The sequence below is a fragment of the Dipodomys ordii genome, unplaced genomic scaffold (genome assembly GCF_000151885.1).
Source record: "Dipodomys ordii isolate 6190 unplaced genomic scaffold, Dord_2.0 Scaffold56, whole genome shotgun sequence".
Classification (NCBI taxonomy): Eukaryota; Metazoa; Chordata; class Mammalia; order Rodentia; family Heteromyidae; genus Dipodomys; species Dipodomys ordii.
Genome location: NW_012267272.1, coordinates 8,574,289 through 8,588,429, shown reverse-complemented (window position 1 = coordinate 8,588,429; position 14,141 = coordinate 8,574,289). Strand labels below are relative to the sequence as shown.

General features: G+C 45.5%; 2 gene segments (V, D, J or C); both read right to left on the bottom strand.

Moving 5' to 3' along the window:
* The window catches only part of LOC105989484, a 32,483-nt gene that overhangs the window by 14,730 nt on the left and 3,612 nt on the right, over window positions 1–14,141 (bottom strand).
* Window positions 11,343–13,716, bottom strand: LOC105989520. The segment is given in 3 exon segments: window positions 11,343–13,149; window positions 13,274–13,373; window positions 13,688–13,716. Coding segments are annotated over 2 exon segments (645 nt in total).

The following is a 14,141-nucleotide window of genomic DNA, read 5'->3' as shown; positions in this document are numbered from 1 at the left end:
AGACAGTCCAGAGAGTTAGGAAATACAAGGCTCAGAAGCTGTCTGAGCTGGGCAGGACAGAGAAGGGTTACCACAGCTGGAGAAGGCTCCTGGGGTTTGCGAAGGCTGGGCCTCAAACCCCCACCCCTCCCTCAGTGACATCCTCAGCTGGGGCAGGAAGGTTTGGGTAGAGAAAGCCAGTCCCTGTGCAGGGCTGTGCAAGCTGCTGGCACACAGATACAGCGCGGAGTCCCTCAGCTCCAAGGCACTCATGTTCAGCTCAGAGTGATAGTCACTGAACTGCTGAGCTGAGAAGCGGCCAGGGATGCTTCCTTTCTCTAGCTCTGACTCTCCAAAATAGGAAACGAGGAACTGGAGGGTCTTGTCCTCAGCCTGCTGGTACCAGTATACAGCATCATGTCCAGAGTCAGGAGAGCACTGCAGAGTGGCCTTTCCTCCCTTGGCTTTGATCAGGTGTCTGGGGGACTGGAGGACCCCAGCATGCACCACACCTGGGCAGGAAGAGACAGCAATGAAGGCCTAGCCCAGGAGGGCATAGGATGCTCCAGCAACCAGGCTCTGCCCCACCAGTGCCCCTGACTCACCTGCTCCCAGGAGACAGAGGACAACACCACAGAGGAGCCTGGGGCCTGGGGCAGAGTCCAGGGGAGCAGCCCCAGGCATCATCTCCCTACTGAGGTCACAGGTCTGAGAAAGAGAGAGAGGGGTGTGGGGAGACAGAGAGATAGACAGAGAGAGAGAGACAGAGAGAGACAGAGAGAGAGAGGGAGATGGAGACGGAGACAGAGACAGAGACGGAGACAGTTGCTGTTTGTCCTGCTCCTCCTTTCTGTCTGTTCAGAGGACTTGGAAGTGACGTCAGGTGTGTCCCCAGTGTGAGGCCTCCCTTGTTGATGCTCCAACAGATCCCATGCCCCCTGACATGCTTAGTGGGCACACCTTTCCTCATTCAGCTCAGCTTCTGACCAACAGGGGGAGCCACCTGTGCTGAACAAATCAGGGCATAATCAGGGTCAGATGTCCTGGCCCAGAGCTTCTGCAGCTGTCCTCTGAGGAAGTTGCTCCTTTCTCTCCACCTGGCCTGGTGATTGGGCCATTCCACACAAGCTCCATCTCAGCCCCATGAAATGTGTGAGATGGAGGTAGAGGACCAGGTTCGTGGATGCCTCTGTGATACCCACCAGTAGATGTGTGAGCATCAGGATTCTCCCCTCCTGGGTCAGCACTCCCTCTGTTTATCTAAACACATCCCTGCCTGGGACCACAAGCCAAGGCTGAACCCACACTCTCCCAGTCAGGCAGCAGCTGGGTCAGTGGGCCCACACTGCCCCTGGTGCTCAGCTCTGCTCATTACTGGAATTGCACTCTACTGCCTGAGCCAGGAGCTGCCCCCAGGGTCTGCCAGCCCCCAGACAGCCCTGGAGGCCTTTGTTGCCTGTTGCAGTCTCAGCTCTTGCCTGTGGAAGTAGGGGAGGTGTGCAACAGCCCTTCTTGTCTATAATGAGAAGAAAAATACTTCCTCCTTTCAAATAGTGTGGTAAGAATGGAGAAACCCGAGAGTCGTATTTGCCAGTTGTCCTCAGTGTGTTGGGACCCTGTCAATGTCTTCAACCCATGTTGATGCCCAGAAGGCAAGCACCGTGGATCCCCTCAGTCAAGGAGTCTTCTCTGTGGCTGTGGAAGCCAATGGAGCAGTCATATGAGGAGGAAGCTGCTGCTTGTGTATCTTCCATAAGATCCTGTACCACTAATTAGCTAGTGTTTAGGTTGAATCATTTCTTTTTTTCTAACTGATTCATAGAAATTATTTGAATTATGAATACATGTCTCATATATATTTACATATAAAATGTAGAGTAGACATAATACATATCATCCTTATTATATATAATAAAACATATTATTCAATTGCAAGATGATATGCTGTACTCTGAAATTTAATTTGATAATAATGTACTGATTTGATCTTCTCTAGTAATATCAGTATGGTTCTTTTTTCTGTCTCTTTACTTTTCCTATCCTGTTATTTTATACTTGAGGACTGAAGTTTTTATAGGAGACATCTAGATTTGTTGCAATTTGTTTTGTTGTGTTTGTGGTCTTCTACTTAGGTCCAACCTCCATACTTCTTAATAAGGACATTGACACTACTCAGATGTGATTTGAATGTTTACCTGGTTGTACTGGTGTCTACATTTTGGTAGTCTTTTTCCTTCCATTTCTTTCTTGTTACTTTTGTTGTTGTTGGTGGTGGTGGTGGTGGTGGTGATTGTGGAGCTTGAACTCTGGGCTTAGGTGATATCTCTGAGCTCTTTAGCACATGGCCAGCACTCTACCACTTGAGCCTTGGTGCCACTTCTGGTTTTCTGGTGGTTAAATGGGGATAAGAGTCTCCTGGACTTTCTTACCCAGGCTGGCTTTGAACCATGATCCTCAGATCTCAGCTTCCTGAGTACCTAAGATTACAGGTGTGAACCACCAGTGCCTTTCTTAGTTTGGTTAGTCCAACTTGTGGGGTAGGGTTACCACTTTCTTAATTCTATTGTCTTTTGTTGATTTAATAAGTATAACTTGAGACTTTGTGGTGATAGGGGTGATTCAAAAATTTTACAAGGAAATACAAGAAAGCATGGTCATTCTGAAATAGCACTTTCTTAAAACAGTAACAAATATGAATTGCAAACTAAAAAAGGGTGAAATGGAGAGATTGGTTCTTAAGACCTTTTGTTTTTCAAATTATTGAACTGGATATAGTTATTTACAGCAAGCAGCAATTTGTGCAGTTACAATAGGTTAATCAAAAATTATTTAAAAACTCTTCAAAAGATGGACATATATTAAATTACCACACTGTATTATGTAAATATATGCAAACATTTAGCAACAAATAATGTGCAAGTAACAAACAATGGAAAATCTAAAACAGAGAAAACAAACTGAAAGTTTTCCATGCTTCTGGTGTGAGTATAAATTGGCACATGTACTTTAGAAGCCTCCAAGAAACCTACAATGCAGAGGAACTGTTGTTTGGATCTTGAGCACCTCATGTGAGTTGTATTTTATAAAATCAAGCAAAATTAGATTTTCAGTATAAAACCTGCTATGAGTAGAAGAGTATTAAATAATGACTGAGATTGTCAAAAGAAATTTAAAAACATTGTATGGACATAATTAATGTGTATTACTATTGGTGACAGTTGCTTGTGGATAATTGATTTTGATGGTAATTCTTACTTACCATTCTACAATTTTTTAAAAGGCTGATAGCTACCAACTGCTTTAGTGTTCCTTTGTTCCGGCTCGCTCACTCTTTAATTTTTATATGTGTGAGTTAGTGACATTTATCTCAGGAGTTTGCTACAATTGTGTAACATTTTATAGTCTTATAGGAGGATATTTTCACTGTCTTTGAGATTAAGCTTTCAAGTCCAATCCCCGACGTTGAATCTTGACTATAATTGTAACGTCAGAAAGCTTAGCCCCAGTTTTTTCCCATCCTGAATTCCTTGTTGTAGTAATTCAGTGGATATTTCCTGTCCTCCTGCTGTCAGATCTCCATTCTGGTTCCAAATCCTTCATTCCCTTCGAAGAGGAGCAGGCCAGGCAACTCCTGAGTTTGGGGTCTCTGGGAAGTGGGAGGAGGCTGAGCCCTTATGGTTTGTGCTCAGGAAGGAGTGGGCTGAGGCACACTGTGTCTGACAGCTGGCACACAGGTACAGGGCTGAGTCTCCCTGCTCTGCAGGCTGCATCTTCAAAGTGGAGAAGGAGCCATTGGGCCTCTGTGCAGAGAACCGCTCAACAGGCATCTCAGGTTTTTCTGCAGCAACTTCATACTGGAAGTGAGTCAGGTATTCTAGGCCTTGACCGGGGGTCTGTCTATACCAATAAAGTCGCTGGTGTCCAGAAATGGGATCACACCTGAGGAGCACAGTCTGTCCCCTCTTTGTGACTCTGTGTCGAGGAGACTGGGAGACCCCAGATTCGGTATGACCTTGGAATACAGAAGGACATTCTTTTTCAAATGATTACACACAAACACAGACACACACACACACACACACACACACACACACACACACACACACACACACTCCCAACAGGACTGCTTGCTTAGTGATACTTGATGACTTACCAGTGCCAAGGAGGCAGAGGACCACCCAGCAGAGGAGCCTGGTGCTCATGGCAGAAGGAGGAGGAGGAGGAAGAGAAAGAGGAGAAGGAGGAGGAGGAGGAGGAGGAAGTCACCCTATCACAGTCTTTTGTAAGTAGCCATGGAGAGGAGGGCAGCCCTTGTCCCACTGGGTGGTGCTGCAGTGACATCACTGAGCCCTGGAGTAACTTGGTAATAATTAAGCCAAAGATGCCAGCAGCCCTGAGATGCACCTTCTATCAGGAGCCAGGAAGAAGGAGCAAAAATTACTGTGAATTAAGATCACAGTCAGTAAGAGGAGAAAATGGCGAGGCTTAGAAGCAGAAATCATGGCTCCTCAGACGTTGATTTCCACACAGCTGATTCAGAGCGAGGTCTGCCTGGTGGAGCCCCTCCGCATCCCACACTGCTGCTTCCCACAGCTCACACGGGGTCTCTGGGCCCTCTCCTCATGTGTCTCCTTTCAGGTGGTCATTGACACCCAGATATTTCTCCAGTGTTTCACATTAGAGACCCAGAATATGAATGGCATCTCCTTTCAGAGTTCTCTGACTTCTCTCCCTATTCATGATCTGGCCCTGTCTAATGTTTGGTAAGTGCTGAGGACTGTTTGAGAGATAGAAGGGAGAGGTGCCAAGAACATCTCCTGAACATGCTTTGAGTTCATCTTTAGAGGTGAAGGGAAGAACAGTTGCCACTAGAAGACATCAATCCACCCTGGATTTTTCAATTCATTCTAGAACTTTAAAACAGTGTGTCCATTGATCACGAATTCATCAACTTCATACTGATTTTGGTCTTCCATTCTTCATCACGATTCTTCCTTTCAAGGGGGCTTTTAAAGTGAAGAGGTGTTCCAAAGCCTTGCTGTCAGAGGAGTTAGAGCACTTCACAATCAACAGTGCAGTAAAAGTTTCACCAGGACAAAGAAATGAGAAGTCAGATTGGCCCTTGGAGTTGTAAACAGTCTGCATTATGAGCAGGTGATTGTTCATTTTCATTCTTAGGCTAATTCAAAACATCACTGCCTACACCATTGTCCTGAGAAACAATAGCCACACTCTCTGTCTCTGTGGGGAAGTTAGCCTTAGATTTGTGAGGAAGTTGAAAACCACAGGGGGCACATAGGTTGAGAAGAGCCCGTATGACCTAGAAGGTTCTTTGCTGCTGGCCCAGGAAGCCCTTGCTGAGTCTCTCGCATCAAGAGACTTTGTGTCGTGTTCACACTACAAGCCATCCCGCTGGCTGCCTCCGAAGATGCCGTCACCTGGTCAGCACCTCAAGTTCTCTGGCTCAGCAGTGCCACTTGGTGCTCACACATTTCCAGCTTGCATCACTTACATAGGTGATCTGAGAATGGAGTTCATTCTTATCTGTCCCTGTCACCCTCTTTTGGGGTCCCTGTGAAGATGGTGTCCAGGAGCGCTGGGCATGGCGGAAAGAGGGCTACAGAAGAAGGGTTTAGAAATGGAGGCTGAGCAGTTGCCAAAGCAGGGATTTGCTCCAGGGCTGTACAGTCCCCTGCCCGTGGGACACACAGGACAGCTGAGCAGAGGAACATCGAGACTTCCGCGTTCTCTGAGATGAACTTGGCCTTTTGAACCCAGAACCTCTAGAGTCTCAGCATATGTAATTCCTGCGGAAGTGCTTGGCGGACTCAGCGTCAAAGGTCTCCTCACACCTACACAGCCAGAGAGGTGAGGATGAGGCCAGCTGACTTCAAAGAAGGCTTCTCTGGCACAGAATGTTCTAGAAGTTCTGAGTGGCTATGCTGTCCCTGGCCAACACTGGAAGGGACTAGGATGATGACTTGGGGGAAGGGCAGGGATGATGGGAATGAAAATGGAAACCACCTCCACCAGGTATGCACTGATCCCAAAATACCTGGCCATCCATCCATAGTGAAGGTGCTCAATTTCTGAACGATGAACTTTCTTCACTGCAGAGCTAACTACTCCCAGGAGACAAAGTATCAACCAGAGGAGGAAACCAGAGAGGCAGAAAGCAGCCTGAGCCTCTGTGCTCAGGGTCCATGCTCTTAGATAAGGGCTGAGTTCTTCTTGTCTAGCTTTAATGCTCTTGACTGGATGAGTATCATCCAGTTTTCCTATTGTTATCCCCCTAAGGGATTGCTTCAATCCTAGGACCAAGAGTCCTCATCTCCTCCATTCCTTACTTTATAGGCTCTTTGTGTGGTTCCCTGCTGGAAGTAGACACCTGTACACTGGCTGAGGACAAGGAGCTCACGATGAAATCGTTCTCTTCCAGTTCCATACAAGTACTTCCAATGGTTTCTATCATGCTGGATCACAGCCAAGCTTTTCTCTGTAGAGTTCTATCACATGCACTTCCATAAATGACTAGTGGCAGAGAGCTACCAGGGACTAGTCCCTTGGACCATACGTAAAGGGCTGCTGGCTGTCTATAAGTTATGAAGACTAACTATCCCCACTCCCAAACCAATTCTGCACATTTATCAGTTCATAGCATAGAGCTGGCTAGTGCAGGCTTTTATACCCTCAGAGTCATCTGTCTTCATGTGTAGCATTCTACAACATGGTGTTTATTCCTTCAGAGAATTCCTGTCATTAGAAATGGAATCCAGAGTATTATAATAACTAAACATTTTTAAAATATCATCCTCAGGGAAAACAATGTCAAGAGAATAAAACGTGGTGGGAAACCAACAGTTTGGCTGGATTTTTTTCCTTGCTGCTATGCATTTTCTGACTACTTTTTTTCTACTAAATGATACAGCACATTGTAGATAGTCTTTTACTAATACATCATTGCCCAACTGTTCAGGGCTTCAAATCCTCTGTCTCTTAGTTAAGACCAGAATGAGTATTGTCAGTTTCCTTTAGTTCTGTCATATCTTAGTAAATCATTCTTCATCCCCTCTATTCTCTCAGCTCCATCAAGGATTCAACTAAAAGACACAGCAAGGGAAAATTATTTTGTGGGGGGAAAAAGTTTTAAGAATTTGCAATGAGATCTAACAAGGTTTCTAATATCCTGCAATTAGCAGTAACAAAAGGTCTTTACCAGTCTGCAATTAGCATTGCTAAGAAAGTTAGCAGAAACGGTGAGAAATGCTAAATGTGAGAATAAACAGTGTGACTTAGAGACACACATTTCACAGGAGATGCAGAGAGAAATCATGAAACATTCTCACCTACTCCCAGCCTAGGAAGTCTAGGGCAGGGAGTATTTCCTCCACACCCAGTGGCTGCATCCCTCCCTGGCTGCAAAGTATAAAAGGAAAGGAAAGTTTCTGAGGGGAAGGCAATCCTAGTTACAGCAACTATGAGGTGTGGTAGGATAAGAAGGTTGGGATTTTAGTAGTGGAGCCTTTTCTTGGGATATCAAAAACTGACACAGAATGAGTATGAAAGTAAGTAATAACTTGGTAAAGGTAAAAATGTCTTAGGATGCAAAGGGCACTAACCATAAACAGGAAAACTATTATAAGCTGGGCTTCACAAATATGTAAGCGTATTTATCAAAAGACTTATGAAAACAATGAAAATGTGGGCTACTCTCTGAGAAGACAGACTCACTACCCCTTTTTTCTTCTCCTGAGGTTTCAAACTCAGATCTTCCATATGCTTGGCAAGTGCTCTACAACCTGACCCACCGCTCAGCCCTTTTTCAGATAGGATCTGTTGTTTTTACTCAAGGCTGGCCTTGTGTCATGGCCCATCGTTCTCCATCTCTTGTGTAGCTGGGGTTATAGACATGGGCAACCACAAGTAGATTTCTTCGTTAGGGTAGTGTCTCCCTAACCATCTTTCTACAACGATCTTCACATCTCTGCCTCCCACAGACTCAAGATTGCAGGCATAGGCTACACCTCAGACGGATCTCAGTGATTTTAATGACCAAAGACCCTTATTATAGTAAAACAAAATGTCCTATGAAACAAGAACAAACATGTTATCATGTTTAATGGGAAGATTTAAGAGCAAAAAGAGATGAGAATAACCAATGAACACATCAAAAACTATCATTACTGAAGATGCAAATGTAAAGGAAAAATCACCAAAGGATCTAAACAATGGATAACAATAAGAAGACTGAGGAAAATGAATTCTGCTGAGAATGGGGAGTCAGAGAACTCATGTCCTTTCATATTGTAAAAGGAGTAGGACTTTGGAAAACTGTTCAAGTGTTTCTAATTAGTGTAGAGGTGCATATAAAATGCCAAGCAGCAATCCCAGACTTATGTCTGTACCTGCGAGAAATGAAAACACAAAGAAGTTACAAGAATGTTCCAAGGAGTTCCACTCATAGTGGTGGAAGCCTGTAGTAACAGGTAACAAATTACAGCACACAGAGGAACACAGAAGCACAATGGGACGTGATAAAAATGCACTGCAGATAGAAACTGATTTGTTGAAAGGTAATTAGGTTGAATTGTGTTCCAAAGGGAACGGACAACAGACTATGGCACAGAAATACAATGGAACGTCAATCAAGATGCATTGTACTTATAAACTGATTGTTGAATTGCAACTCCTTTGTACTACTTAAATATAATAAAAACACAATTTAAGAGAAGAGAGGCTGACTAAAAGAGAGCTCAGGTAACAGCAAAAAAAATAGAAACACAATGAAACACAACTCAACAATAGCAAATGAATTTCTGATTCATTCAACTGAATGTATTCTTAAATGTTAATTTTTGAGGAATAGAAGTTAATAAAATAGTAGTTTAAAGCTAAGTTTCTGTGAAGTTCAAGAATAGACAAAACTAATCAATGGTGATAGAAATCAGATGTACATCCAACACAGCTCTCAAGAGAAACAGGCTAGAAAGAGGCAAGAAGATGTTTTCTTGAGTGATGGAAATGTTCTTCATTGTGACTTAATTATAGTTGCAGTAATGTATAGAGTCTTTAAAATTAATCAAATGTTATTTATTCATATGGGCACATTCCTCTCCATAGCTACAGTTTAATAAATATTACATCAAGGTAAATAAATAAATTACATAAAATGGGAGTCCCATACAAATGTATTTGCTACAGACCAATTTAAGTTTTATTATCAAAAAAATAACCAAAGGCACAAACAAAAGTAAATACACAAAATTTTGAGAATGTGGGAAGTTATCGGTAAGAGAAACATAAAAGCCCTAAATTCAGCAAAACAATAAGCCAGGTTGATATAAAAAAAAGAGAAGGACCAGTTGCAGGATGAAAGCATTAGGTAAATGAACACTTTGAAGAAATCTCAGGGCTGGTGAAAGTCGGCACAAGCTGCAGTAAGTATCGTGATTTGGGAAAGTCGGTCATCATCTTTTTTTTTTTTTTGCCAGTCCTGGGCTTGAACTCAGGGCCTGGGCACTGCTCCTGAGCTTCTTTTGCTCAAGTCTGGCACTCTACCACTTGAGCCACAGCACTACTTCTGGCTTTTTTTGTTTATGTGGTACTGAGGAATCGAACCCAGGCCTTCATGCATGCTAGGCAACCACTACTACTGAGCCACATTCCCAGCCCAGTCATCATCCATTTTATCATTCAGCTATTACATCAAGTTTCAGTAGATTGGCCAGTTTGGTAAATAGATATTGGAGGGGTGCAGGGTGGGGGAGGGGAAGGAATATCAGGCAAATGACTTGATATAATAGATTAGGAAATGGTATGAAATATGGAGAATCCCAGCTTCCTCGGGGAAGTTAAAGCAGTTCAGAAAACAGAATTGTTCTCTATGGAAAAAGGAGGAAGATCCTGTCTCTCTCTCTGTCTCTCCTGCATCACAAGGCCCCTCCAGTTCACATCTGGGAAGAGCAGCTTGGGCTCAGGAAGGCCAAGGTGTGTGCTGGCCCTTTTTGTGCAGAGAGCAGCTGCGGGCGCAGTACTGTGACTGCTGCTGCTGCAGAAGTACAAGGAGGTCTGGCTGGGGCTGGCTGATGCCAGTGTCAGCCTGAAGCTCTCCTGCTGTGGTCGGGCGACATCGTATCCTTCCGTAATGTCTCCTTTGGCAATGCTGCCTACGCCAGTTGAGTAATAGATCAGCCTCAGCCCTTGTCCTGCATCTTGCCGATACCAGAACATTGAGAAATGGTTCATATCCTGCGAGCAGTCTAGGACCAGCTTCTTTCCTGTGTGTGTAATTCGGGATCTCGGAGTTTGAGTGATCCCAGCACCCGTGAGTCCTGTTGGGCAGGGAGGCATAGGGTGCAATCAATCCTTTAGGAATCAGCAACTCCCTGTCGATGGAGGGTTTGAGGTTGGAACCGTATAAAACTCATGACATAGATTTCCAAAAAACCCAGGACTCACCTACTCCAAGGGAAAAATGGAGAATACAGAAGAGTTTGTGTATCATGATAAGTCACAAGAAGAGGGAACCAAGCCAAGAGAATGCTGGAGCTTAGGACTGAGAGCTAGCAGCTCCTCTCCTCTCTCTAACTGGTGCAACTGTCCTCCTCCATGCCCACAGCTCCTCCCCGCCTCTTGTCTCAGGCAGGACCAGCCCCTCCTCTTAGGCTGTGATTGCTTAGGCCGCAGGGAGGGAGGGTGGGGAGCACTGTAACATGCCACGGAGACCCCCCAATCCAGTGGTTTCCCACTTTATCTGTGGCAGTTGGTCCTCTTTCTGCACCTACCCCACATCAAAGCCGCCCTAAAAAAAGTTCAACAACTGGTACCTTCCAAAGTTCAGAGGGACCCCGCACCCCCGCATCCCCCCCAACCCCCCCTCCCACAGAGCTCCAGGGGAGTACAGCAATAACTGAAAACCTCCTCCCGGGTGCCAAGCCTTGGATTCAAGCCCTTGTTTTCTTTAACCCTTTTGCTCATAGCCGCATGCTTCAAACTCTCCCTAGAGATTTTTGGAGGACAGTGGCATCACACTGCCATCTTGTGGCCAACAGGTGATGTTTTAGTCTTGTTTCCTCAACAGTGGTACAAGGAATGCTGGGAACTGTCTGCATAGTCATGGGGAAGAAATTTCCAGAACTGTGGGGAAAGTTCTAAGACCAATCTCCTGAAACCCTAACCCCAACACGAATTCGGTCTCTGACTGTTCCTTAGGTGTCTGGGCTTCACCAAACCCGCATTCTGCTTCTGCCACACACCAGCTATACTCTCCGTCTGTTTTCCTTTAAACAGCAGAGGAATGAGAAGACATACGTTTTTAGTGTAAACTGTTAGGAAGAAAAGCACTAGAATTGGGGGTAAGAGGGTACTTTATTCTCTGTCACTAAGAGGAAACAAGAACAAAATAGAAACCAACAATGTTACTCCAAAATTATAAGTCAATGAAAGACTGAGAGATAACATTATAAGTGGGTTAAATATGTGGGCAAAATACTGAAAACATGCCTATAAGAAAACTAAATGGTATCCTACAACAATAAGCCATCATAGAAAGAGCAGCGCTGGGGAACACAAGGCTGGGTATACCTAAGATAATCATGGAATTCAACACTACATGAATAATCCTTGAACAGTACACTTCAGTGAACAGCAGGGAAAGAAGAGATAGTTTTGGAACAGGCCAAAGTGTGGCAGGAACTAAGGTCAGTCTGGTGCTGACAAGTTCTTCAAAAGAACGGAGCTGCCAGGGCACTAAGAACTGGGTTATAATTAACCTCACTGCCCTGTGTGTCAATCCAAATGCAAGCTTGCAGTTCCAAGGATCTTTTTCCTCATTTCTCCCACGGTAGATAGGCTTTGGTGTTCCCTGGGTGCTCGTAAAAATACCCACTGCTCCTTCCTGTGGGAGTACTGACTGTATCCTTCAGAAGGAAGATCAGTCAGTGAATGATAATGATGATGATGAAGATACATACATACATACATACATGGATGTAACGAGAAATAGATACAGAAATTGGTATAAGATAGAGATACAGAGATTCCATAAATGACAGAGATAGACAGATGATTGATAGAGAGCAGGAAGAAAATAGATGAATATAGGGAGAAAGATACTAGACTTATTTATCAATGCTAGAGAGATAGTAGATATACAGATAAATATATAATTAGATAATGGATAGATTGATAAATGATAGATGATTTATATATTGGTAGAAGATTTCTAGAGGATAGAGGATAGATACATAATTATATAGATTAGATAATAGATTGATAAATGACAGAAAAATATAGGGAGAAAAAGATACACAGATTAACAGGTGAAAAATAATAGATGATAGATGGATAGATATAGGAAGAGTTATAGAGATTGATTGATAATGGAGATAGATAATCGGACAGATAGATTCTATATGTTCTGTTTCTCTAAAGAACTCTGACTTATACAGATGGATATTGTTAATCTCATTTTAATTGATGGGAAAACAGCTAACCATGGTCTCGATGAGCTAGCACTGGAATGGGAATCAGGAGGAGGTATTCATGGCCATCACTGCTTTCTAACGCTCCTAATGTTGTTAGACGGTCCAAGTGCCAGTCGTCTAAACAGTTAACTCCTGGGTAATTTACTTCTAGTAAACGAGTTCACTGGAGCCAGCAGGTGTGGGGATGAGTTGCTGATTCTGCTCCCCTGTGAGAATTCTGTGAGCATTGAGCCGATCGCAGCTGTAAGCAGCAGCAAGAGTCTGGGGAAGGCCCCCGTGGCCCGCCAGGGCGCCGCAGGCAGCTCTGGCTGGCACGGGGCACCTGCGTCCCCTCGCGCTCGGGGACAGGACGTTTGGGTACCGCAGGCTGGCGGCCCTGCGCAGCTGTGCTCACTGCTGGCGCAGAGAAACCGGGCCGAGTCCCCAGGCTCCAAGCTGCTGATGCTGAGCCACAAGCTGGAGTTGGAGAACTGCTGTGCCGAGAAGCGAGCACTCAGGTCGTCCCCCTTCTGTCTCAGTTCCTTGTTGTAATACGACAGCAGGAATCTCAGGCCCTGGCCAGGGGTCTGCTGGTACCAGGACACATAGAGGTGCCCGGAGATGGGGGTGCATTTCAGCGTGGCCCGCTGGCCTTGGACTTGGATCAGGTGCTGGGGGTCTTGTATCACTCCAGAGTCGGCTGGTCCTGTGAGTGAGGAGACAGAGGCCTAGGTCAGACCGCAGGAGGAGGCCTCCCAAGGCACACTCCTACCCTCTGACTTGTGTTTCAGGGAGGGAAACCTCCCTGGGGCCAGGGGCCCAGGACTCACCTGCTCCTAGGAGACAAAAGACTAGCAGGCAGGGCAGCCTGGAGCCCATGGCACCTTCAGAAGCCCAAGGTATGTTCTGGATCATTCAGGGGTGGGTCTCCTGGGAGCGCACACTCGCTCAGGGTCTCAGGCTCCGGCCTCCTCCAGCTCAGAGCACCAGGCTTGCTCTGTCATACTCTCCCTGCCCTGTGTGGCCTCCTGCTGTACCCTCCATCCTGGCATCCTTCATTCCTCTGCCCTAGAGCACAGCAGGGTGGAGCCCAGAGCGCGCCCCTCCCCCCTGATCAGTGAGATGCTCCACCTCGGCCTGTCCCCTCCCCGATTTCCTGATCTGACCTCTACCCACCCCCACCCCCAGCTCCATTTCCCACTAAGCAAGCAGAAGCCCAGGAATTCCCTGTTAGAGCCACTCACCTAGACTGTGAGAGGTCTGTCTGTCTGTGTGGGCCACATTCGGTGAGCTCAAACCTAAACCATTTTCCTTAACCAAATGGGGAGCTGAGAGGCCCCCTGTGGCCTCCTCTCCTGAGCCACCTCAAAGGCTCATTCAGCATGACAAGGTGACAGCATCCCCTCGTGGTCTATGTCCCACATTGCATAGAGTCTCCTCAAGCCGGACCCCCTCTCAGTCTAGAGCTCTTCCATCAAAGCTGGTTTAGAGTGAGTCCTCAAATTCATTCATTATGGCTCTGGGTAGGTAAAAACTTGTATGGACAAAACTTATCATTGAAAAAGATAGTCTGGGCTGGGAAGGTAGCTCAGTGGTAAAGTGTTTGCCTTGCATGCATGAGGCCCTGGGTTCGATTCCTCAGCACCACATAAGCAAAAAGAAAAAAAAAGCCGGAAGTGGCGCTGTGGCTCAAGTGGT